We start from the raw sequence: 25,559 nt of genomic DNA, 5'->3' as shown, positions 1-25,559 counted from the left end.
AAAAAAAATGCAGCTAACAGTGAAGCATGGAGGCGGAAATGTCATAGTTTGGGGAGCGATGGGGGGGGGGGGGGGCTAGCGGGTTTGGAAATTTAGTATTTGTTGAATCAATGATGGGTAAAATGGTTTATTTGCAAATACTAAGAGAGAACTTAAAAGCCAGCGCCAATAAAATGGGCTTAAGCGAGGACATTGCAATAGCATTCTAAATTTTATTTTGATTTTGCTTCTATCATAATAAAAAATAATGATTAATGAAAAATAAAATAAATATATAGTAAGTATTTTTGTTAAAGCATGCAGATTAGTTCACTAAACAGTCAGAGGTACGTGCATTTTTTTGATGCAGTTTACCATCCCCATTAAATCCACCAGAACCTGAATTTTACGGATAATTTATCTGCCAATAAACGTGAATTGTGCCTTTAAATGAATTTAGCTTCATTTCTTTCACTGGAATTTGATTGGTAGATAGATTTTCTGTAAATCTAACTGAATCATACCAAGAGTCATTAATATTTTTTTCTAACAAACTGGAGTATTTATTTGTTTTGTTATAAGTGCATAAGTGCTATTTTGTAATTAGTTTATAAGCATTGTGTTTTTTTTTCGAGCACGGACTGAACTTTATTTTTTTTGTGATTTTTTTTGTAGCATTTTAAGTAGAAAAAGTATTTAATTTAGTTTTAAAACATAAACTTATATGTCTTTTTTAAAAAGTCATTAATAAATAATTGTTAAACAAATATGTTTTGTTCTTATTTGTTCTACCAAAATTTCAAACCATTTATTATTTTGAACTCTCAATAATTTTAATTTAAATATTGTATAATTTAATTTGAATCAAATATTCTTGTTTTGATTATTTTTGCAAATCTTGCTAATGTCAATTCAATGCTGTCTTTTTGACAGATAATGTAGTAAAAAACGTGTTTATTTTGCTTATTAGTATACACACAAATTAACTCTCTGTTAAAATTTAACTCAACGATATCTAAACGTGTGTTTAGCGAAAATTATTGGTAAGGCTCTATTATATGTCAAATGTTTTAGTATAGTATTTTATAGGAATTAAAAAAATATGAACAATTGGTGTATTCTCTCCCACTTTCTTAGGCTTTCTACATTTTCCTAATCCACTTTTAACCGAAACAAAAAACTTAAAATTTTCCATTAAATTTTGTTTCATCTTGTCAGAGGGGTCTTAAGACAAGACTTGTGATCAAAATTATGGCAAATAATCGCCATTATGACATTTTCTATGAAAAAACATCGCCAACATGAAAACAAACACACCTACCTCACCCTTAATAAGAAAAATCTGAACAAAACAAAATGAATAAACCGAAGAGGAACGACAAAAATTGCAAAAAAGCAACAATTAATTTTTAATTTTTGACATTCCTCTTTTTAGTTTATATTCTTTTCCCGGTAGTTTTGTGGATTTTAATTTTGTTAGCGGTGTTAACAATTCACCGAAACAAACTTTATTTTAAAATTATAAAATATTAAATCCAAAAAACAAAACTATTTTCAATATAAACAACAAAAGTAATTCAATCTATAAAAACAACGACATTCAGTGGATATTTAATTCACGATTTAACATTATTTTGCAAATCTGGATGAAACTGGCGAAGCTATGATCGCCGCCTCAGAACCTTTGGTAAGTAAATTTGTAAGATTAGCATTATTTTAGATTTTAAACACTAACAAACAAAATGTTTTCCACAAAAGGAATTCATTCCTCGGGGGCGTCAGGCGGTTGAGGAGCACCCAGGTCCTGTGGTGCCTATGCCAAATTCTTGCATCCCTTCCGAGAATGTTCTTCTCTATCGCATGCAAAATGTTAATATTTCCTCGAATGATGAGTTTAATGAATTTTGGTATATTCGTGAAATCTATTCTGAATGTCGACGAGAAACTCCACAGCAGCAAAATCAAGAAAAGAACAAATCAAAAGATAATAAGAACCCCGAATACATGACCGATTTCTATGTGAATTCCGAGGAGGAATTGTATGTGAAGAAAAATACAGCTGTTTGGAATCGAGGTAGGTATTTTATTTAAATTAATACAAAAAGACCAATACATATTTATTTTATTTTTTGTAAGGTCTTTATGCTGAAAGAGGAGTTCTTCCGCGAATGTGCTTTACTTGTGAAACACCTATAAAATTTGCCTTCTTCTGCAATCAAAGCTTTTTACATGGAACCCTTAAAAAAGAGTCCGATAAGAGTAATCTCACTTCAATATGCTTAATTGGTAAGTATCTTTATGTGGCAGTAAGTTTGTCATTAGATATCTATTACTCCTGTTAAGGCTGTTGTAAAAGCCGATCCCACTAGTCTTTCCCGGCAAGGGGAAACGATTTTTCTTAATAGATGAAAACTTCAATATAGGTATAACAACATTCTTTTTACAAAATATTTTCTTATTGCGACTAGCAGCATTTGGAGTCCATCCTTGAATGAGCTCTTCCTTATTGAAACTGTTTCTTTTAAGTGAGAAAACAATAGTATTGTTCCAGATAGAATAGTTTAAAAAGCATAAGAAAACAAATCTACAACAATAATATCGCAAAAACATTTTATCTCAAAACAAATCAGATACTTACTTAAAGTGGAGTTAAAGTCCGGAACGGACCTGGATCTTAACCAACATGCGTCTACAACCAGCTAGACCCCAGCTAGCTGTTTCCAGTTTCGCACAACAACAAGTTGTTCAAGGTAATGAGCCTCGGCATTTCTCTGGAGCTGGCGCGTTGATGTCCATTCGCTTTACATGAGCCAGCATTCGTAAGTCGTTGGACTTTGAGTCTTTTGATTAAATCATTGTCGCTGTACAGCGCGTACACTGCCCATAATTTCTTAAAAGTCCTAACTAACATTTTAACTATTTCGAGATAATGATGTAAACACTAAATCGTTAACCGTGACCTGAAGGTAAAAAGTGAAAATACCAAAAAATATTTTTCTAAAGCTTTTTTATTGCTTTATTTTTTGGAATAGTTTTAAACTCAAAATTTGTATTCATTTGGAAAACAAGGTAGATAGGGCTTTTTTGCTTTGGACGAAAACAAAAAAAGGCCCTATGTAATAATTTACGTTATACTTTATTAAAAGACCTTAATAAAACATGAAATAAGAATTCAAATTAAATTAGTTTATTTTAAACATTTTAGTTATGAGAAAGAAAACTAATTTTTTTCAATTTAATTTTTTCGTTCGATGGCAATTCCTCTTGGTTGAGAACGAACGGCTGAAGCGGGCCTATAAAATCCTGACTTCATATATTTATTTTTTAGAAAATTAAGCGTTATGAAATCTGACTCAAAGAATAATTTGTAGAACAAATGTTTGCTTCCTCCCTCTACTTTTATGCATGCTTTATCGTGGTTAAGTTACTTGGAAGATAACGGCGTAGAGGAGCGTGCTCTCGACGATAGTGAGAAATCGTTGGATTGTAAGCCTCAATAAACTCTTTTATTTTTTGTGTGTCCAATCGGGGATACGAACGACCACATCGTCCACGTTTATCATTAAGGGGTGCTAATGAATTTTGAGGAGTTGTCATAATTACGTCATAAATTACTCTGTTGTTTTCCTTGGAAAAACCTAACATAGTAAGGTAGAAGGTTTTGCAAACAGCACAGATATTACCCTGTTCATTTTTCCAAAAATAGAAAAAGCTAAATTTTCTCCTTGACGATAACTTATCTTTTTTTGTATCACGAGCAGTGTTTTGTTAGCGTGTTGAATTTAATATAAAATGTCGCCATTCAAGCCAATCTAAAGACCAAAACTGAGTATTTATTTCAATTCTCCTACCTTTACAATTATTTGAAATGCATTTTTTAATACATTTTTTTCCACCCGGTAGTCAAACCGGATGTTTTTTGATTATTTTTCTCTTCTTTTACTTTGTTTTTCTTTGTTTTTCTTTGGCTGACAGCCCTTTTCTCTTCTGCTTCAATCTTCCGCCATCATCGTTGGACTCCGCAGCCTGTCCTGGGTTTGTCTCTTCCACTTCTTCAATATTTAATGTTACAATTTCTACTTGATTCACTCCGTCTGTCTCTGTACCACCAATAGTAACAAGGATATTTTCATTTTCTGAATCACTACTATTTTCGGGAACATAATCAGGATCCACTTCAACCTATTTTTCTTTATTTTAATTTCTTAATTCTGTTTTCATTAACTCGATTTTTTTTCTGTGATTAATATTTAAAGCTACATTAACAAGCATTCTTGACCGGTTCATGTTTAATCACTTATTTTAAATAATATATATGAAGAAAAATAAGAAAAATTAATAATAAAGCCCTCTGCTTAAACAGGACCAAGCACGAAACTAGGTTACGACCTTTGCGTATCAAAAATTTCATTCAACTGAAGGCCAATAACGCACTCTCCAACAAAATCAAATTCTAAATTCGTAAAAAAACTCAATAAGATTCAACACGTTACGAGGTTAAAACCTTTTACATAAAAAATTGCAGCCAGAAAAAAAGCCCTAACTACAAAAATTCTTGCATCAAAATTTATAAAAAGCCCTAACTGCCACATAGGGCTTTTTAAAAAAGAACATGAATATTCTCTATGCAGTGCATTATAAAAGTCCCTATTTTATAAATTTCGATGCACATGATTTGTAGTTAGGGCTTCTAGAAATTGTGTTTTTCTGGCTTATTTGAAGATTTAAGGTTAAGAAATGAATGTAGAAAATACAGAGACAATGCCCTAACTCCAAATATGTAAAAAACTCAAAATCGGAAATTTTGTAGATAAGGCCTTAACGAGATTATGGGCAGTACAGGTGGTCGTAGTATCTTCTCGTAAACTCTCCATCTATGTAGAGTGGACCAAAAATCACCAGAATAATTGTCCTCTCTAAATATCGCAAGACGTTCTCATGATGAGCGCCAAGTCTGGATACTCGAGAGAGAATTTTATCTTCAAGTGCATTCTAAGTCCAAAGAAGCAGCGGTTTGCAAGAGTTATTCTTCGTTTAATTTCAGGGCTGGTATCATTGTCTAAATTTATAGCGTTGCTTTGGTAAACAAACAATATTCTAATTTTTTGGTAAAATTTAGGAAGCTCATTCCTGTTCCCTCTAACTCATCGATCCCAAGCTTCTCATGCTCCTTTTTTCCTACTAACAAACCTTTGTTCTTCTCTCCTCTTTTGCTTTGGTGGCCCTGTAAAACCTAGCACTTCAGAGGCGGGATATCTGATGGCTGTTAGACAAAGAGTATATTTCAGTTGATAAAATAAACTGGAAGAATTCTTTCATCACTTTATACGGCTATCTTAGTCGTTGAGAAAACACACTTTCGTTTCGCAGCAGTCAAATTTGGATAACATGCTTTTTATCTTGTTTATATGCTTACAATAGACCGTCTTCGATTTAGCAGAAGGAATATATGTAGCTCAGAAAAATTAATAAACTGAACCTATATAAGTATTTTCCGAATTTCAGATCCAATAAGTCATATCATCCACAACCAATATTCTTTCATATTTCATAATTTTTTTCAGATTCATCCTGCCTGCGTGTTTATTGTAGCAACGGTGAAGATTTCACATCAAATTTAGAATTTCCTGTCTCCAATGTCTGGGTCACAAAATTCGGAATACTTCTTGAAAAGGAAGCCATCAATACAATTGTTCAAAATCTTGCTATATCAATGCCTCGAATATTTTCACTTTCACATCCTCTCGATGAAATATGTCCGGTACTCATTAAGTCATCAAGCGGTGTTGTGAGTTATCTCACCGAAGCCGATTACAGTGTCATCTTTACCACCGAATCCAGTGATTTAGTTTTGCTTTACGACAATAAAATGGGAAAACATTTTGTGTCTAAATTGCGGAAAGCAACAGAAGATGAAATATCTTATGTTGGATGTAACAATGAGACAGCATTTTGTAGTGCAACAACTGTCAATCAAACCCAACGACCTGGATTGTCTAGTTTTTCTCAAAGTTCCATGAAATTTTCAGGTATTATTTTTAAAAACATAAAAACCTCTGAACAATCATAAATCAATAAAAATCAAAATTAGCTGGAGCCAAAAACAGTACAGCCTATATGCCGCGATCGAGTTTAGGAACAACTGCTTGTAATCCACATATTAGCAAATTTCTGAGTTCCCAGTCGATAAACAGTGGGGCTGGAAATTTTAAGTGAGTAGTCTCTAGAAAATAAATGCTTCTGGTTTCTTAAAATTTCTTCCATCCTTGCAGCCGAACAAACAGTCAATCAGCTTTAAATCGATTGCAATCTTCTTTGGGAGCGCATTCATTGTCAATGCAAGATATAAGGAAACCCGGGCAGGCACAGCCATCAAAAGCAATTGTTCCAGATTATTGCTTGGAACACATTTGGACCGAACAGATATTGTCAAAGTTAGTTTAGACTAAATAATCAGGGTTTTAACTAACTTTTAATTTCAAATTAAATTTGAATTTCAGAGAATTTTGTGAAATTGCAACAAAAGCTTTTATCCATAGTGATTTGATCGGGCAGACATATCTGTGCTTTCTGCTTCCTAGATCGGGAAAGCTACAATTAGTTCGAATATTGAATTTCGACGAGGAAAATACTCAAATCGAAGGTGAAATATTTTCAATAGCTGCTAAAGATGCTGTTGTCCTTGAGGTTTGTATTATTTGTATTCTCAATTGATTGGAAAACAAAAATTACAACTCTTCAATGTATTTTAGAAAATGAAAATGATCGCAGTTCTTGATCCAAGTGGAACCTTAACCTTGTACACAGGAAAAGTTTTCGTGTCAAAGGTTCACGTCGTAGCTGTTCTTCCATCTTCATTGCCCCAAAGCAAACCATCATGTTCTCCATTCCCAAGGTAAAGTTTTGTTTGGAATTTTTTCTACTCACCATAAAATTACAATTTTCAAAAACATTTTACAGACGAAGCAGTCTTCTGCCAACATCTCAAAAAAGTGATTCAAATTTCGAAGAAGAATTACACATGTTATCACCAGTGCATCCACTCCAGCCATTATTCCCAAATCGGTGAGTCTAATGGTCGATACTGATCTGGGGAGAAAGTTGAAAATATATTTTATCTTTATTAACTTATATAGCGGAACCAGTGGAGTTTGCTTAAACCTTCGCGATCCCGCTGGCAATCGGTTAACTCTTGTCTATCCAACGGGGAAAATGTATCGCTTGTCGTTGCCACTCATAAATGAAACTTATTTCGTAACTCGATGCATAGAAGCCTTGCGACGAATTCTGAAGAAGGAAACATTTATTCAACTGATAACTCATTGGTATGGTGTGCGAAATCCACCCGGATCGAAGGACTTTAGTGGCGAAAAGGAATGGCAGACGTTCAAGACTGTTTTGTCTGAAATGATGGGACGAGTAGCGAGTTCTGATGATTCAAGTATAAATATTCCTTGTCAACCAGAAGAACCAAAAAAGAGAAGGAAGAATGATGAAGTTCTCGACGGCACCGACGAAGATTGGGAGTATTTGGAAACGATCTTGAACCGGCGCAATAAACAAGGTCCTTTCAAGCCGAATGCAATTAAATTCATAGATTGCAGTGCCATACTTTTCAAGGAAATACCAAAGATATTTTTTGCCTTCCATTTATTGTATGAGGACTTGAAGCTCGATAATACAATGCATGATAGTTTGTGTTCTTTGGGAGAGGTAAGTTTAGTTGATGGGGGATAATAGCGATAGGGAACTTTCTTTCCAACAATAAAGTCCTTTCTTTTTTTCGCTTCATTAAGTTTCTTTACCAACTAGCGACTGATATGCAACTGACTGCACACTGCCTTCATTATTTCCTGGATTTCCCGCACTTGGCCAGCATTAAGTCACATAATATCTTCACCGAAGATCATGCCAAACAAATGTTTCATAAAGACCTACTGGCCGAACCGGTGCCCAATATCTTCCAGCAAATTGAAAATATACTTAAAAATCGGGAAATTTATCAATATTCCAGTATAGAAGGTATAAATACAGTTAGCAGAAATGTTTTAAAGGTAAATAAGTTTGTAGTTTTAACTAAGGCGTGAATTTTGATTTGATCTTATGTATTTGTTTTTTCTTGTTGTATTCAGTTAATTTCACTTATAATTCATGGATGCTTAAAAATTAAGAATTGGATTAAACCATTGGAATTTCCCGATACAATGTATTCGGATCTTCCCAACAAGAAGAAGCAATACATTGCAACAAATGTGCCTTTACATGAACAGCTTATACAAATGTTAATAAATATGGGTGAGTATTGATTGTTTTAGAGTTTAAGTTTTTGTCTAAGAGGAAAGATAAGAAAGGTCAAAAAATTGTACAAAGTCTTAACTATTCTCAAGTGATAAGGAAGCAGATGATTTTAAGCAGTTTCAAGGCCAAGCATTACCATTATCGATATTGAAGTCGTAGCGAACCCCGCTTTGCTCTTATAATAAATATTTTGTTTTATATTTCGTTCTTTAGATGTACTTTTTCGAAATTTAAATCATTTTTTAAAACGAATAAAACTTTAGTTTTTTGGAAGAGAAAGCAACCAAGCGCGAGGTCCTCCTGTCTCCAGTTTTAAATAACCACCAAAGATGAGGTCTGCTTCTGTTTCTCGTCTGGATTACAGTTGAAAACCTCACATACCTTCAGACCGTTAAATACCCGGTTTTTTGACCCGTGGCCTATCGATGTACATTATTTTATCTATGAATAGAAATGCGTATGCATTTTTTTTATACTGTACGCGCACTCAAGGGGATAAGAATACCCTTATAATGATTATACACAGTGCGAGTAATTTGGAGGGGAGGATAGGATTTGAAAGTAGATACCGATGCACATTGGTTTTAAATGCCTGCACATTGTAATGAGTGGGAAATATTGAGTCTGGTGAAGCGTTCCACATTCGTGTAGTGTGACTAAAAAAAGAATCTCTGTACTTTACATTACGACCGAAATTGGGCTCAAAGGTAAACTGAAGGGCATTCCTAAAAGAACGAGTATTACGGTTGAATTGTTTGACGGGATAAATGCAACTGGCTATTTCATTAGAGGAATGCTTATGGAAGTAGCGATAAAATAATGAGAGACATGAAACCTTACAACGGTGCTCGAGAGATGCAAACGTTTCAGTTCGACAACGGTCACCTATCATTTTTAGAGCTCTGTTTTGAATTCTGTCCAAGAGACTCAAGTGGGTTATAGCAGCACCTGCCCAAATATGGGAAATGTACTCAAGTTTTGGACGAATAATGGCTTTATAAATGTAATGGCGATGTCAAATATGTGATCACTACACAACAAGAGGTTTATAATGCACATACCACTCATGGATAGTGGCATTGGGTGAGGGTTACGCTTTTGCGACAGTGGACAGCATTGAGTTTTCGAAGCATTAAATTCGACACGGTTTCTGATTCCCCATTGAACAATGCTGTCAAGATCAAAATTTAATGAGCTTATCATACGCTGCCGTTGGTAGTCCTCATCCCAAGAATGGGAATCTAAAAACGAATATGAAAAGCTGAGGGTACTGTCATCCGCGAAACAATTTGGTGGGTTAGAAGTTTGAACCCGTTCAATACTACTTGAATTGAACGGTCCGAAAGGGATTTATCAATACCAAATTTTCGATGAGAGAGCTTGATGCCAAACTCTATTAAATACTTTTGAAATATCAAGCGAAATAATCTTACTTTCTCCAAAACGATGTAAAGATTTGTTCCACTTTCCGGTGAGATAAACCATGAGATTACCAGTGGAACTATTGCAACGGAACCCATACTTTTCTCTCGAGGACAAAAAGTTTACATACTTGCCATCACCGGTATGGATTCTCGATAAGGCTTTTATTCTCAATTGCACACTAAACCCACAAAAACAGCGACTACCAAGAGTTATCCAGCGCTTGATCTAAGCTGATGTCATTTACAGAGTTGTTATAAATGACCAGGTAAAAAAAAAACCAAAGACCACCCCGAAGTTTCCTGACAAATTTTCGAGTCTCGTTTTGACAAATCTGATGGTATTCGACTCTTTTCGATCAATATATAAACCTCCTTCGTTTACTTCTCATTGATATGAAGAATCAAAACTGTTCGTTTGTTTTTTGCTTTTATGCCTCTTATCTGCATACTCAAGAGATGGAGTGACTTATTGCTAAGTATGAGGCACAATCGATTATTCCCTCCATCATAAAGAGTACACCTTAGTTGCCTTCTTAGATCTAGAGGGTGCATTTAACAATGTCGACACATCTGCAATTGCACGTGTATTGACATTTCTGAAGGTAGATAAGTCGATCAGTGAATTGATTAATCAGATGCTGATAAGCAGCATTATCAATTCAAAACTGGGCGATTTTACTGCACAAAGGGGTGTCAGCAGAGGTACGCCACAAGGTGGTGTCCTATCCACTCTCCTTTGAAAATTTAATGAATTACTAATTATTCTAGAAAGAGAGGGATACATAGTGTTTGCTTATGAGGACGATGTTGCTATTGCAGTAACGGGTAAACATCCCAATATACTAAAAGATATACAGATGGGCAAATCGGTGTGGACTAGGTGTTAACCCACAAAAAACCGACCTTGTCCTCTTCACAAGGAAATACAAAGTCCCACTCATTGACCCTCCCCTCATAAACGGTTTACCACTTAAATTCTCTGAAAAAGCAAAATACTTGGGTCTCATTTTGGATAAGAAACCTAATATTCAAGAGTAGCCCTGTTCTCCTGTAAAAAGGCCATTGGTAATAAATGGGGCCTACAGCCCCGCATTACACACTAGCTATATATCTCGGTCATAAGGCCGATCCTTACGTATGAAGTATCGGTATGGTGGACGGCGCTAAATATAGCGACTAATCGCGATAAACTCAGCAAAGTCCAACGAACAGCCTACCTGTGTATGGGAGGAGCACTTCGATCTACCCCCTCCGCCTCACTTGATGTTCTGTTCCATCTAATACCGCTGGACATTTTCAGCAAGCAAACGTCTGCTAATACAGCCATACGGCTTCAAGCCTCCTCTCTGTGGATCAATAATGGAATTGGCCACACCACTATTTTGAACTCGTTCAGAACTATAAACAGTAATATTGACTACACCATACCCCATCCTCAGTTTAATAACCATAGCTTCAAAGTGACTATACCTCCCAAGTCTTCTTGGGAGAATATATCATTTTTTAACGATGATCCTATAAACTTTTATACAGACGGATCAAAAACGGAGGTTGGTGTTGGTGGAGGCGTATACTCACATAAACTAAACTTAAGCCTCTCCTTTCGTCTACCCGATCATTATAGCGTGTTCCAATCTGAAATCCTGGCTATAAAAGAAGTCAAATCATGGCTTAGAGAAAACGTTATATTAACTAATGATATACGCATCTTCTCGGATAGCCAAGCTGCGTCAAAGTCCCTAGAATATCTCTCCACTAACTCACTAACAGCCCTTAATTGTCGATCATCTCTTACGGAGATGGCTGCACAGTTCAACATTCACCTTTTCTGGGTGCCGGGCCATAGAGACATTCCAGGAAGTTGCAAAGCTGACGAACTTGCTAAAAGCGGAACAACTTTACCTCTGCTGGCTCACAATGCTAGCATAGGTTTTCCCTTAGCTACATGTAAACTCATGCTAAAGCAAGATACCATAGAGAAAACAAACTTCAGGTAGAATAACACCACCACCTGTTTAGCGACTAAACTAATTTGGCCTAGTCTTAGCGCCAGGCGCTCAAAACAATTAATCTCTCTGAGTAGATTGCACATTAGCTACGTTTTTTGTGTCCTGTCTGGGCACTGCTTGATAGAAAGGCATGCTATTCGACTTGGAGCCCCTGCAAATGATTTTTGTAGGAGTTGCATGGACGAGGAGGAGGAGGAGACAATCTCACATCTTCTATGCACATGTCCTGCCTTATCACAAAGACGTAGAATCCACCTTGGAAGCTACTACTTCAAAGATACCAGCGATCTACAAAAATCTGGCATTATTTGTCTCCTACGCTTTATTAGAAGCTCCAATTGGTTCGACGAGTTAAGCTGATCAACTGATCCATGTGGTATCACAACGGACCATACTTTGGTCTAAGTGTGTTGGACTTCCCAACCAACAGCCACTTTAATCTAACCTAACAGCTTCGAGTGTTATATCATCTGTGCCCGAAAATATAGTCCTCGGTAACGTAAGAGCCTATAGTATCAACAGAAAAAATGCTTAGGTTTATGTTTTGACGAGATGAAGTTTTTGCTCGCTTATTAAGATGTAAGCAGTTCTTCTTAAGATAATAATTAAGCATCGACCCAATGAACCTTACAAATTGTGTCATCAGCCCATTAATGGTGAGGATATAAAAGAGGTTGTAGTACGCCAGAGGTAGCAAGAAAATAGTGGGAGGGAGCTTATCTGAAGCGTAGGTAAAAAGATCGGTTTAAAGCCGAAATTAGAAAACTTAAAGAGTATAAGTCTGTGGGATATTTTGTTAAAGGCTTTGCTAAAGTCTGTTGAGATTACATCAAATTTTTTTAAGCGCCGAGAGCGTAAAGGACACAAATTCCACAAACTTGGTAGCTGTAGACTTAAAATTCTTAAAACCATGTAACCTAGAGGAAGTGAAGGATTTGCAATGAAAACGTCAAATATCGTACAAATAGTTTTGGAAAATTTTGAAAATTGGGCGATAGTTTAAAATCCTTTAACAAATGAGGCTTTCCAAACAGGTGGAAATTCCCTATGAGCTTAAGATAAAATAAAAACTAATGAGAGGTGAGGAGATAATTGAGCAGTGCACTGTAGAAATATGCCAACTGGCTCAAGTGGAAATTTATCAATCAGTTAATTTTAGTTATAGTTTGAGAGACGCAGTCCTCTAGTAGTTTCGAAAGTTTTGCTTGAGTCTCTTTAAAAATGTGAGCAGTGAAAAGTATCCAACATTATAGTAATTAGGTATATCAGCTTGGAAGGGATCATGACCTAATTCCTGAGCAAATGATTTCCTCTTGTTATCAAGGATTCATCACAGTTATCTTTTTTATAAAAAAGCATTTAATTTAAATTAGGCAAACACTTGTTAGTGTAATTATTTTATAACACACCCATATTCACAAAGTTAATTAGAGTTATCGCTCTTGCTTCAACTTAAGCTTAATCAATATAATTTAAATATTTCACTCATTTTTTGTGACAGACATGACAAGAACCGATGTCGAACGATTGCCTGTTTCCTTGCACTTGATAATAGCCGAATGTTTAGAACATGGACGTCTCTCCCCACCGATGGGTTGCGCACCACCAACCTACGAACTTATATTGCGTTCCGAGCTGCTGGAACACACTCGCTATCAATATTCCACAGAATTGTATTCAGTTAAGTTTAGCAAAGCAAACATAGACGCTGAAGATTCCCTATCTCCACGTTGTCCACCAAATCCAAATGGATTTTCCCGAACCGAATCTGCCGATGATGATGGCATGGAAAATATTGATACAAAATTGTTGAGTCTACGCTTTCCCGATGACTTAAGAATAGCAGAAGTCCGGCGTTTGCTTATAAGTTCGGAGCCAGTTCTGATTGACATTACACAATCGCCTGGTATATCCGATCATGAATTCATCGAAGAGCAAGAAAAACAATTGTATGCTTTGTGTACAAGAACCATGACCTTGCCAATGGGACGAGGAATGTTTACATTGAGAACATCAATTCCCACTCCAACGGAATCGATGCCAATTCCAAAGTTATGTCTCACCGGAAAGGAACCGGTGAAGGGAGCAACTATTGAGATGCAGCAAATTGAATTTCCCGCAAATATGAACTTGTGGCCAAGTTTTCACAATGGTGTTGCAGCTGGTTTGAGAATTTCTCCAAATGCGAGGGACGTTGATTCCACTTGGATTGTGTATAATAAACCAAAAGGGCCAACTGAAGTCACCACCGAGCACGCTGGCTTTTTAATGGCCCTTGGTCTAAATGGTCATCTTAAGACTCTCTCGTTTATGAGCATATATGAGTATTTAGTTAAATGCGATGAGATGACAAGCGTGGGTCTCTTATTGGGAATTTCAGCTACACACAGAGGTAAAATAGGCTTTTATTTTTAAATGCTCTCGACTGAATGCATTATTTTTATAGGTACAATGGATACAACGACGACAAAACTGCTAAGTGTCCACATTGAAGCATTATTACCTGCCACAGCTCTAGAATTAGATATTCCACAAAATATTCAAGTAGCTTCCCTAATGGGAATAGGTCTCATATACCAGGGAACTGCAAAGCGACACATAGCAGAAGTCTTGCTTCAAGAAATCGGTACATTCAAATAACATACATTTTCTTTGAAATTTCAAACATATGTTTATTAAAGGTCGACCGCCTGGTCCGGAAATGGAAAACAGTGTGGAACGTGAATCATACGCATTGACTGCTGGCTTAGCTTTAGGTTTGGTTACCTTGGGGCATGGTGAGGCTCCTGCTGGTCTGAGAGACTTGCAGTTACCTGACACGCTGCACTATTACATGGTTGGCGGCAATAAACGACCATTGCTGGGATCACAGAAAGAAAAGTACAAACTGCCTTCATTCCAAGTGCGAGAAGGTGACACTGTTAATATTGATGTCACCGCTCCAGGAGCAACTCTGGCGCTTGGTTTAATGTTTTTCGATACTGACAATAAGGCAGTTGCCCAATGGATGGATCCTCCCGATACAAGTTATCTTCTTGATCTAGTACGACCAGATCTGCTTCTTCTTCGCACAATCGCTCGAGGGTTGATTCTTTGGAAAGACGTGGAACCAAGCTCCGAATGGCTGTTCAATCAGTTTCCGGCAAATCTTAGATTCGATATCAATCGGGGACCAGTGCCAAAGAAAGATCTTACAGATCATGAAGCAATTACGTGAGTTTTATTTGTTTTATCTTTTAGTGTATTTCTTGAGTTGTCATTGATTGCTATTTCAGGCAAGCGTATTGTAACATAATTGCGGGAGCAGCTGTTTGTATAGGTCTCAAATATGCGGGAACCGAGAACAAAGAAGCTTTCAAGTCTCTGAAGAAAACCATAAAACTCTTCCTTGGATTCTCGGGCAAATACGTTGGCGAATATGCTGGACGAGCAACTGTGGAGAGTAGCCTTATGCTGATCCTCATTTCTATATCGCTTGTTTATGCTGGAACTGGAGATTTAGAAATAATGCGAATGATTCGATATTTGCGCTCTAGAATAGGCACCGCTCATTCTCAGGTTACTTATGGCTCTCAAATGGCTATACACATGTCATTGGGATTTTTATTTCTCGGCGCTGGTCGATATACACTTTCAAAAAGACCGGAAGCTGTAGCAGCTCTTGTGTGTGCTTTGTTTCCAAAGTTCCCAAATCATAGCAATGATAATAGGTTGGTGTTATTTTTGAGTCTTTCGAATGAATAACTCTCTTGATTAAATCATAAACTTGTAGATATCACCTTCAAGCATTCCGTCATCTTTACGTATTGGCTGTTGAACCAAGACTTTTCCTTCCCCGAGATCTCGACACAAAAAAACTATGCCTCTGTCAAATTTCCTACATTGAAATCGGTTCATCTGAGATTAAAAAGCTACCCATGGCACCTTGTATGTTACCAGAATTGAGCACTCTAAAATCAGTGATAGTAGACGATCAGAATTATTGGCCAGTTTGTTTTGAAAAAGGACGTAACTGGGATCAATTGGTGTAAGTTTTTTTTTAAATCTATTAACATAAATACACTAAGGCTAATATTTAATATTTAGAAAAGCTTTAGAAGTATCTGGTTGCATTGATATTAAAAAACGTTCCGGATGTCACTCACATTTAGATGATCCGGATCGACTGAAAAGTCTGTTCGCCCAAACCCTAACCACGGAGCAGTACACCTGCTGGAAAATTGACACTAAGTCTTTGGAAACATTTTCCTCGGATCCCATTGTCATTGGTTTCACTGATCGGTTCCTGAGCATTGATGCGAGGGAATGCAAAATAACAAAAATCGAAATGGAGCGCTATCAACAATTGATAGTGATCTTTTATAATTCAGTGATAAAAGACAAGATGCATGGGTTGCCAATTTATTTGTCAATTGTTAATGTAAGCAGCAGTTTTGTTTGTGCATTAATCTTAATTGGTATTTAATTATAATTATTCTTATGTTTTTTGTTTTTCTAGACTTTGCAAGCAATCAAGGAACATGCAAAGACTTATGACGTGTGGCAGCTTAAGCTTATTGAAATCTACATTCAAATGCAAAAGGAGAACATCCTTATATCAAAGGAGATTGTTAATTCTGTTTTGGAAAATCTAAAATCGTACATTGAAAATTGTCAGATCTCAAGTAGGGATCAATTGAAACGCTTTATTACATCTCATTGCTTTGAAAGCTTATGTGGACTAGGATCTGATGAAATATCTAAAATTCTGGCGGTGGTTGTTTTTTATGGCTTGCTGCCTAATGTTCTGAGTTTAGTTGATTTGAGCGGAACTGTAAATTACATGCGATTGTTATATGAATTGAATAAAATCAACATGGAGACAAGTACAATTAACTGCATAATTAAAGTATTGGATTTACCGTAATGAGTTAGTGTTACAAAAATTTAAATTAATTAATTTAGCTCTAAAATTTTAAAAACTGATTGTATTTAAATAAACTAATAAATACTTAATTATCATTTAAAGTCAGAAGAGCAAAATTAAATATTTGTATTTTGTTATTCGTGTAAAAGACCCCGATACCCTGTACAATTTTGGGTTTCTTCTTGTGGGACCTAATGACGTTCTTGTTCAAGTGGATCAACATTTTTCGATGGGCTTTCATGAAGAAGTTTTATCTTAAGTAAAAGAAAAGGTTGATGAACTGCCTGAAATGAGTACAGATTCTTATGAACTTATTTTTGTTGAAATTTCAATGGAGGAGAATCTGACCTATAACAACTTCAAAGACAGAATTGACGGATATGTTGACTATGACTATTTTTTTCTTAGAAACTAATTTTTAAAAGTAGTACTGGTCTGCAACGACCCGGTCAAGCCACCAATATCTTTCGCGATTATAACGATCGAAATTTTGTTCACATCTTTGAGGCATGCTTTCGCAGTATATTGGTCTATTATATTACTAATTCAGAAGGTCTATATAGTATTCTTTTATCTGAAGCTAATCTTGCCATATGGTATATTATAGGTACGTTCATCGAGTTGGACAAATAGCCATGTGCATCCAGAAACAAGAACGCCTCGGGAGGTAAAAATCTACTCGTAAGTGTGTTTTTGAAGTATTCTGGGTTAATAATCCAGAATAATCCAGAAACTAGATCGTTCTAAACAACTTTTGCCGACCTCTCACAATGATTCCTCACATTGACATTGTCAATTCTGGACACACCAGAAGCACCGCTGCACTCGCTTAATGTGTTTTTATGATAAGAGTACTCTTCTCCAATTTTAAATACGTTTTGAACTACGTTGCGAGTTCGAAATCTTGTCCAGTTTTAGAATTAAAAGGGAATCATATGGGATGGATTATGGGTTCTCAAAATGAATGTTGCATGTCCGAAAACCAGTCAAGCAATTATCAACACAATTTCTGTAGGTTTGCCACTCAAGTTTCACATAGTGTTAAATGGGCAATATAGCAATGGTATGAGCTTTGTTTTTTTTCGAAAAATGTTGAGACGAAGGCTAAATCCACGTAGATTTTTTTTTCGAATTGACCACGACTTTTGATAAAGATCACCATACATTTACACTGCCGCTCATCTGAAGAGGTTCACAAATATTTTCACCTCACTGTTGGCCTTACTTGATATGTGCCATGAAAGGGCATCATATTGGGAGAAAAATATTTGTTTTAAAGCTTACTGTTATTCTCCCACGGTAGTTGGACTAAATGTATTTATAAAAACAAGCATTTTTTTGGCTCATCTGAATAGGTTCAATGGATGAAATGGATTAAAACAATACAAATTATTTGAATTCAAAGATTTATGTATTGTATGATTATTTAACAGAAGTTAATAATGAGCGTTGCCACCTCTTTTTAATGTAGTCTCGTAAATTCAAATTTTGTCTTCGAATTGCCTCCCTGACTCGTATACTTTACGTGAGAGAAGTCCCCACACATTCTCTGTTATGTTAAGGTCAGGAAAGTATGGTGGCCACACCATCTGCACATTTTGACTCTCAATACACTGCCATACTGTATGGCATTATCATGTTATAATGTCCACGATATTGGTCCAAACAGGTCAGAAATTTGTGAAAAGGCCTTTTCTAGCACACCTTTATAAGAATTTGCATTCATTCTTGATGTAACAAATTTGAGCACCAAAGCTCCGTACAAAGAAATAGCTCCCCACACCATAACACTGCCTTCACAGCTATGCAGCCGACTTAAACAATGCTCCTCTTTTCGAATGTCATGAAAGTAATAATTATAGCCGTCAGAGCCCTCTAAATTATCGTTTTTCTAACCTTTTTTTTATTTTATTTTTTACGCGGAATCATGAGAATAAGAAACTGCTCTGATGATAGCAGGTCTATCAGCCATTGACGTGGCCGTATAAGTTCCTCCTTTCGTGTTTTTTGCATAATTTTGGATATTTCGCAAGTAACTTCCTACCGAATTTTGACTTCTTTTAATTTTCTTCGCTATAAGTCTTTGGATAAGGCCTGATTCCCGAAATGCTTTTATTTTACCTTTTTCTTCCTCGCTTAAAGATTTTCAGCGACCCGTTAATAGGAAAAATACAATAACTTTATTGACAGATAAAATTTCGATTACAATTAACACGCAACTCAACGCAAACTGCAAGTTTTGCTGTTGAACCTATTCAGATGAGCCAAAAAATGCTATACATTTAGTCCAACTATCGTGGGAGAATAACGGTAAGCTTTAAGACAATTTTTGTTCTCTCAAAACAAGCACATAATTACCCTGGTTACAAGAGGAGATCGAGGAATCGAATCGAATCGAATTGAGATTTCGATCCAGGTATATGATGGCACTGAATCGAGGAATCGAACTCAAATGGAATCGAAATGACATTTGGGTTGCATTTGTGTGCGTACTGCTACGTTTTTTCAAATTTTTAAACAATGCTATCAACACAAAGACGAGCGCCAAATAAAATTCAGCTTATAACCAAAAATACTCCATTTAAATGGAGTATATTTGCTTAGAACAAACAAGATAGAAAAAAACTTATCGCACGCATACAAGCAAGACCTCACACACCAATAACTCGATTCCCCGATTCAGGTTTACAAACAAATTTTCGATTCGATTCACCTCTTTCAGTGGGATCGGATCGAGTAATCCTATTTCGATCCGATCCAGGTCTATACGGCGCTAAATCCTGATTCAATTCGGATTCAATTCTCCTTGTAAACGCGGTAAATGATGCCCTTTCATTACATATATAAAAAAGATGTGTCATTGCAAAACATATGAAGAGAAGCCAACAGTGAGGTGAAAATATTTGTGAACCTATTCAGATGAGTGGCAATGTATGATTTTTGAATGAAATGAAACATTTACTCGAGTCATTAAAACCAATTAAAAAACACAGTTCATTGCTTTAAGAGATAAGTTTTGAGTATAACACCTTTTCTGTCTCTGGTCAGTGATCATTTGGCTGATTATTTTTATTCTTGCCATCGTTATTTGAATAAACTTAAATGCTCGAAATGCAAGCCAATCAGTTATAGCCAACAATACTTGAATATGAATATTTAACTTCATCAGTCAATGCTACACAAATAGCATGGCATAAAAATAGATAAATTAGGTGTTGCAACAGGCCGTTGATAGTGCCTAGTGACTTACAATTTTCAACCATTACTGTGTGCGTATCATGTGAGGATGGAGGAGACAGTTTTACGCCAAATTCTAACAGCTTATTTGAGAAAGCACTTTTCATGACAAGAATTATTCCTAGAGATATTACCAGTGAAAAAAACTTCAGGCAGGGATTGAACCCAAGACCTCTGGCATGCACGAACCATTACGCCACGGGTACTATTTAAAAAGTCGTTACACCGTCAATTTTAAATTCAATTATTATCTACATATGTGCTCGAACAAACAAAGCTAATTTGCCCTGTAATTCAAAAATTTTAAGTAAGCACCGTCTCAAAGCCCTTTTAATTATGACTCTTGTTTTATTAAAAAATAATTGGCGCAAAAAGTATGAACACAAAATAAACGTCTTGAAAGTTTAATGAATATTTAAAGTATTTCATTCTGCTTGTACCTTTTCATCTTTCTGGTGCCCCTGTTCCGTGTGCCATATTTAGCAACAAGAAAAATAAACATTTCAATTTCCGTAGGATCCTCAAAACATCGATAACAATTCATATTCAATTTGAAATTGGGGAGTTTTAAGATGACCAACTCCTTAATTATAAACAAAAACAATAAACATTTTTAAACTTTTGTATAATTATGATATTTTTTTTATTGGAAACAACTTTAACATTATCAATTAGCATCGATGATCTTGGAAGTTGGAATGTATATGGGAGCGCTGCTTTCCAGTGGTGTGTAGGATGACGAAGATATAAGTTTTCTCCTATCTGTTACTCCAAACATACCAGACTCACGGGAGCTTAATTTCTTTTCAATAACTTTGTCGAAAAATCTAGCCAATTTAACCGAGTCTGTGGTGCCAGCCGCCAAACTACGGGTATTTCTACAATTCAGCCAAATCTCTTCGGCTCCACATTGCTCAGCTAAAAAGAAAAAAAAAACGTAAATGCCCCCATTTTCGTACACTATTTTAATTTTGTATTTAAAAACTACCAATTCCACCAGATTTTGGTAACATTTTTGGGTGCCTCTTTTCATCTACTAAATCAAGTTTAGTTCCAACAACCAATATGGGAATTTGGGTCGAACCAAAGAATTGTTCTGGATCGAATAATGCTGCATCTGATGCTAAAGACGCGGTGTTATTACCCTTGGCAGTATCCTTGCCATCTTTATTAAGAATTTCGTAGAGCCATTCCTTGAGATTTTCATGGCTTTTCCGATTGGTTAAATCATGAACCAAAATTATTCCATGTGTTGGATTGTAAAATACTCCTCTGGAGTTTTTGTGATTTAAAGAGCCTCCTATGTCGAAGAGTTCAATGAAGAATGTATTTTGCTGAGGTGTGCCTTCTTTGAATTCGTGCAGTTTTACTTCTATTGAACAGCCAACCGTCCATCCTGGCTGAGTTAGGGACTCATTGTGGGCGATTAAGTGGGTAAGGCATGTTTTTCCAACACCTAAGGAAGGTATTTATTGGTAACAAATATACTACATTTTTTTAGATCATTTACCTGAATCTCCAACAAGAAGAATTCGTACTTTATCAATGTTTTTAGCCATTTCGAAGAATTTGATTTAAAATTTTGTGTTGACGACTGAAATAGTTTTTATTTTTGTTGTCGTACTCAGCTGATTGTGACATTTAAAATTTAAGGCCCCGTCACAATGATTAAAGACACGTTCGGCTAGACGGACTCTGATGGAACGAGGTTAACATTTCCTGTTGACTTTATTACAAAGAAGATAAAGAGATTAAATGCAAATAATTCAGTGTGGTTTATTGAAAATATAAAAAGGTAGTGAAGTTACTGAAAACGCATTTAAAAAAATTATAAATAATGCGTAATGCACAAATTATAAATTCACTAGCTTTGTTAGCTTTAACTATTTATTATAGTTCTTATATTAGTGATAGGTAACTTCTATTATGGTTTAGCATTTATTCCCATTAGACTAACAGTTTCTTAATGGTAAATGTAATGTATCTCCACTTCGAAGTCTGTAGACAAAAAGTATGCAAAATAATGAAATCAAACTGGTTTCAAAGAGAGAGAGAGATGATCAAAAGCCAGGCGCATTCAAAAATGTTAATTATAGGAAATCGATTGAAGATTATAGTGAAGATGAAAATGTTCATCCTTATTATAGCACCTTTGCCTGCATCAGTGTCGAAAAATTTTGCAAATGTAATAGAAGGTTTTCATTTCTTGTTTTTTTTTAAATGTTTATACTTTCACGTGTTTTACACCATTTTCAACAATTCAATTTAAATTTGTATTCACTCCAGCTTTCAGGTTGCGATATTAATATCTGAACGTCAATCCACTTTAACACTACAAATTGGACGCGTTAATAACCGTGTTTTTTTGGGATTTTATGTATAGTACATTGAGAAATTGCCAAAAAAAACGATCAGCAGTAGTCAGGTTTTTATATTTGAAAGTTGATACAATTGAATATTTGCCAGAATAATATATCAAAAAATAGCGAAATTCAGGCCAGGGGTGAAATCTTGTAAGCTGATTTTTGAAAGTTGTCGATTTCAAAGTTTTAACCAAACAATTTGACACACAATTAAAACTTCAAGAAGTTTACTTTAACATGTAGTGTTGAAGCGAGCTTGAAGCTTGCCTTAATTCTTTATACACCTGAATCGAGTTGAAATGAGCTTGTTTCGCCTCGATTCCGGTCGTGGATTAGAGTCGAGTCAAAATTTGTGAAGAAAAACCTGTGTGGAGGAGTTGGTTTTACAGATAATGCGTTATGGTCTGTTAATTTTCATGTCTGTGTACAAAAAATATAGTTTTGTTTTTATTAAATTTAAAAAAAAATGCACATGCTGTTAGTAGCATATTCTTCTATGGTGGTTTTTCATTGTTTAACACGAATCAAACTATTTCACTTGCACTTCATAAGAAACATCGAAACACCATGTGTATTTTAGAAAGTGCTGTCAAACTTAATCATTTTTAAATCTTCTTGTGTGGTGGAAACACCAAAAAGATTTATTTTATTAAACTAAGATAAACCTTTGGTGGAAACATAACAAAACTTTATTATCTTTTCTATTGTTTACTCTTGTAAAAAAAGCCCAGTTATTCCATTTTCATTAACAAGACTAAACAATATCAGCTGTAACAGATTGATTTTTTTCACCAATGGAAAACACATTATTCCAAATTCACAACTACTCAACGAACACTGCCATCGAGATACAAATGCAGTATCAATCGTACTAACATTTGAGTACGAAATCACATAAGATCCATTCGAGACTCGTATAAATGTCAAAAACCCATCCGTAGTAAGATGCTACTTTAACGTTTATCGGTAGTATTCATACTGCGGATATTGTTTTTGTTATTCGTGTAAACCCTACTAAATATATTGTAGATTGATAGATTTTCCAACAAAACACAGGTAATGTAACCTGAGGTGTTTCCTTCTTCAGTTCTGAACTGAAATAAAACTATTAAATTTAAATGAGTTGATTTTATTTTTTTCCTTAACATGTATGTTTAAACACAGTGCGAGCGTTAGGAAAATAGGGAAGGATTAAAGAGGAGATACCGATGCACATTGGTCTTAAAGTTTTGAATATCAAAATGATAGGGAAAAACAGAGCTGCGTAAAGCATTCCACATTCTCGATGTGTGGTTAAAAAAAGAATCTCTGTACTTGACAGTACGTCCGAAATTGAGCTCAAGGTTAAACTGATATGCATTCCTAGAAATACGAGTATTACGGCTGAATTGTTTTAGGGGGGAATGCAACTGGCTAATTCGATAGAACACTGTTTATAAAAATATAGGTAGAACAAGTGACGGTGTTCAAGTGACGTAATTGTTTCGGTTATGGTTCTATCGCCTATCATTTTCAAACTTGTTTTAGGGGTACTTGCCCAAATATGCGAATTATATTCAAGTTTTGGAGGAATGAAAGCTCTATAAATTACAGCCAGATCAGAAGAGGTGAAAAATTCCTTGCACCGTCGGAGAAATCCTAAGCACCTAGTAGCATTTTTTGCAATATCGAATATGTGATCATTCCATAAGAGGTGATCTGTGATATTAAAACCGAGTACTGAAAGTTGTTTAGTTTCCTGGATGCAAGTGCCATGGATATCGGCATCGGGGTGGGTTACGCTTTAACGACAGCATTGAGTTTTCGAAGCATTAAATTCTACACGGTTTTTGATTCCCCATTGTACAATGCTATCCAGATCAAAATTTAATGAGTTTATCATACGCTGGCGTTGAAGTTTCACATCTGAAGGACAAGGATGAGAATCTAAAAACGAATATGAAAAGCTGAGGGTACTGTCATCAGCGAAACAATTTAGTGGGTTAGAAGTTTCAGACAAAATTGGTTATAACTAATTTCAGTTTATTTTTGCATTCGATAAAGTTTCGACGAAAAAGAGATTTATTTTACATTCAAATTGTTATCTGTGTCACTCGTATTAAGTCGAGCAAATTGATATTTGTTTCTATCCCACAAATAAAACACTAGGGTTGATTATGAGGTTCGCGGCGGATCATTTTCAATTCGACCTTTCATATTCGATTCTCGTCGTATTAACTAATTAACGAATTCGCGGCGAAGCGAAAATAGTTCTACATTACATAGTCCTATATTACAATGATTGGACACTTTTGGTTTGACTTTATCTTCCTATATTCCAGTGATTTGACAGCTTTCCACTAATTTTATTTTGTTTTTATTCAATTTGTGAAATTTGCAGTGATTTATTCAAAATTTTATATTTTATTGTGTATTGTGGATAAATTATAAGAAAAGAAAAATAAAGCTTGCTCACATTTTTATATAATTACTATCTACAAAGAATCCACGAAATCGAACAGTGAATAATAATAAGCACTCTTTCGCCTGCGAATTCGGCAAAAAAAGCTGTCGGATTTCAATTCGCCAACAAACATTATGATATTTCAAATTCGTCTTCGAATTCGTTAATTGGTAGAAATCAAAAAGAAAAAGCAAAAGAAAAAGAAAAAGAAAGCGAAAGCAATAATTGAAAAATAGCAAACTCGCTAGCAAAACGATTCGCTGCGAATCCCACAATCAGGCCCCTGAATTTCTTAAGGACACATTTGTTCTGAAATCATATCTAACCTTATAACTTTTCTATCACATCAAGTTTTTAAAATATGATTACTTAAAAATGTCAAAGATAACCTAAGACTATGCTTTTAACTTGTTCTTAACAATAAAATGTATACCTACTAGAGATGTTGCGAATATTCGCATCCGCATCCGCAATTGCGGATTATTCGCAATAATTCCAACATCCGCATAAACTGATGCTGAGTTTGTTGCGGATGCGGATGTCTTCTAACGCTTTTTTTCAAATTCGAAAAATAGCAACCGCCATGATCAATAAAAACGACCCTTTCACCCTTAGTAAACATTTTAAATTCAAAAATCTCGGTCCCAAGTAGCCGACGACAAAAGCAACAACAGGTCATATTCAATGGGCACAGTTCACAGATTGGAGGATATAAAAGCTCTTGCTAAGTGGCCAGAGGACACAGTTTATTTTTATATATTAAGTGAAAAAGTGATACAGATACAGAACATGAATGCCACCACCAACAAAAAGCAGCATCTGGATCTATTTTAATTTAAACAAAAATGATCCTGACAAGTCCGAATGCAAAATATGTCGTAAAACATACTCACGAAAAGG

General features: G+C 35.5%; 2 protein-coding genes across 2 annotated transcripts; one reads left to right on the top strand and one right to left on the bottom strand.

Annotated features, from left to right (window-relative positions):
- Window positions 1-1,452: 1,452 nt before the first annotated feature.
- LOC129946833 (anaphase-promoting complex subunit 1) lies at window positions 1,453-16,835 on the top strand. The gene is made up of 19 exons (XM_056057183.1): window positions 1,453-1,666; window positions 1,738-2,053; window positions 2,116-2,265; window positions 5,544-6,008; window positions 6,071-6,191; window positions 6,252-6,413; window positions 6,480-6,666; window positions 6,732-6,874; window positions 6,940-7,044; window positions 7,116-7,692; window positions 7,776-8,033; window positions 8,112-8,274; window positions 13,212-14,102; window positions 14,157-14,336; window positions 14,392-14,923; window positions 14,986-15,420; window positions 15,483-15,737; window positions 15,797-16,130; window positions 16,209-16,835. The coding sequence occupies exons 1-19, from the start codon at window positions 1,643-1,645 to the stop codon at window positions 16,614-16,616; spliced, it is 5,706 nt and encodes a 1,901-aa protein (XP_055913158.1). The 5' UTR covers window positions 1,453-1,642; the 3' UTR covers window positions 16,617-16,835.
- A 3,563-nt stretch (window positions 16,836-20,398) lies between these two features.
- On the bottom strand, window positions 20,399-21,520 carry LOC129946073 (rab-like protein 3). The gene is made up of 3 exons (XM_056056100.1): window positions 21,364-21,520; window positions 20,842-21,309; window positions 20,399-20,771 (listed from the first exon to the last, which is right to left on the bottom strand). The coding sequence occupies exons 1-3, from the start codon at window positions 21,410-21,412 to the stop codon at window positions 20,521-20,523; spliced, it is 768 nt and encodes a 255-aa protein (XP_055912075.1). The 5' UTR covers window positions 21,413-21,520; the 3' UTR covers window positions 20,399-20,520.
- Window positions 21,521-25,559: the final 4,039 nt, after the last annotated feature.

Source organism: Eupeodes corollae, chromosome 2 (assembly GCF_945859685.1).
Source record: "Eupeodes corollae chromosome 2, idEupCoro1.1, whole genome shotgun sequence".
NCBI lineage: Eukaryota > Metazoa > Arthropoda > Insecta > Diptera > Syrphidae > Eupeodes > Eupeodes corollae.
Note: the sequence above shows the minus strand (reverse complement) of the source record. Positions and strands in the feature narration are given on the sequence as shown.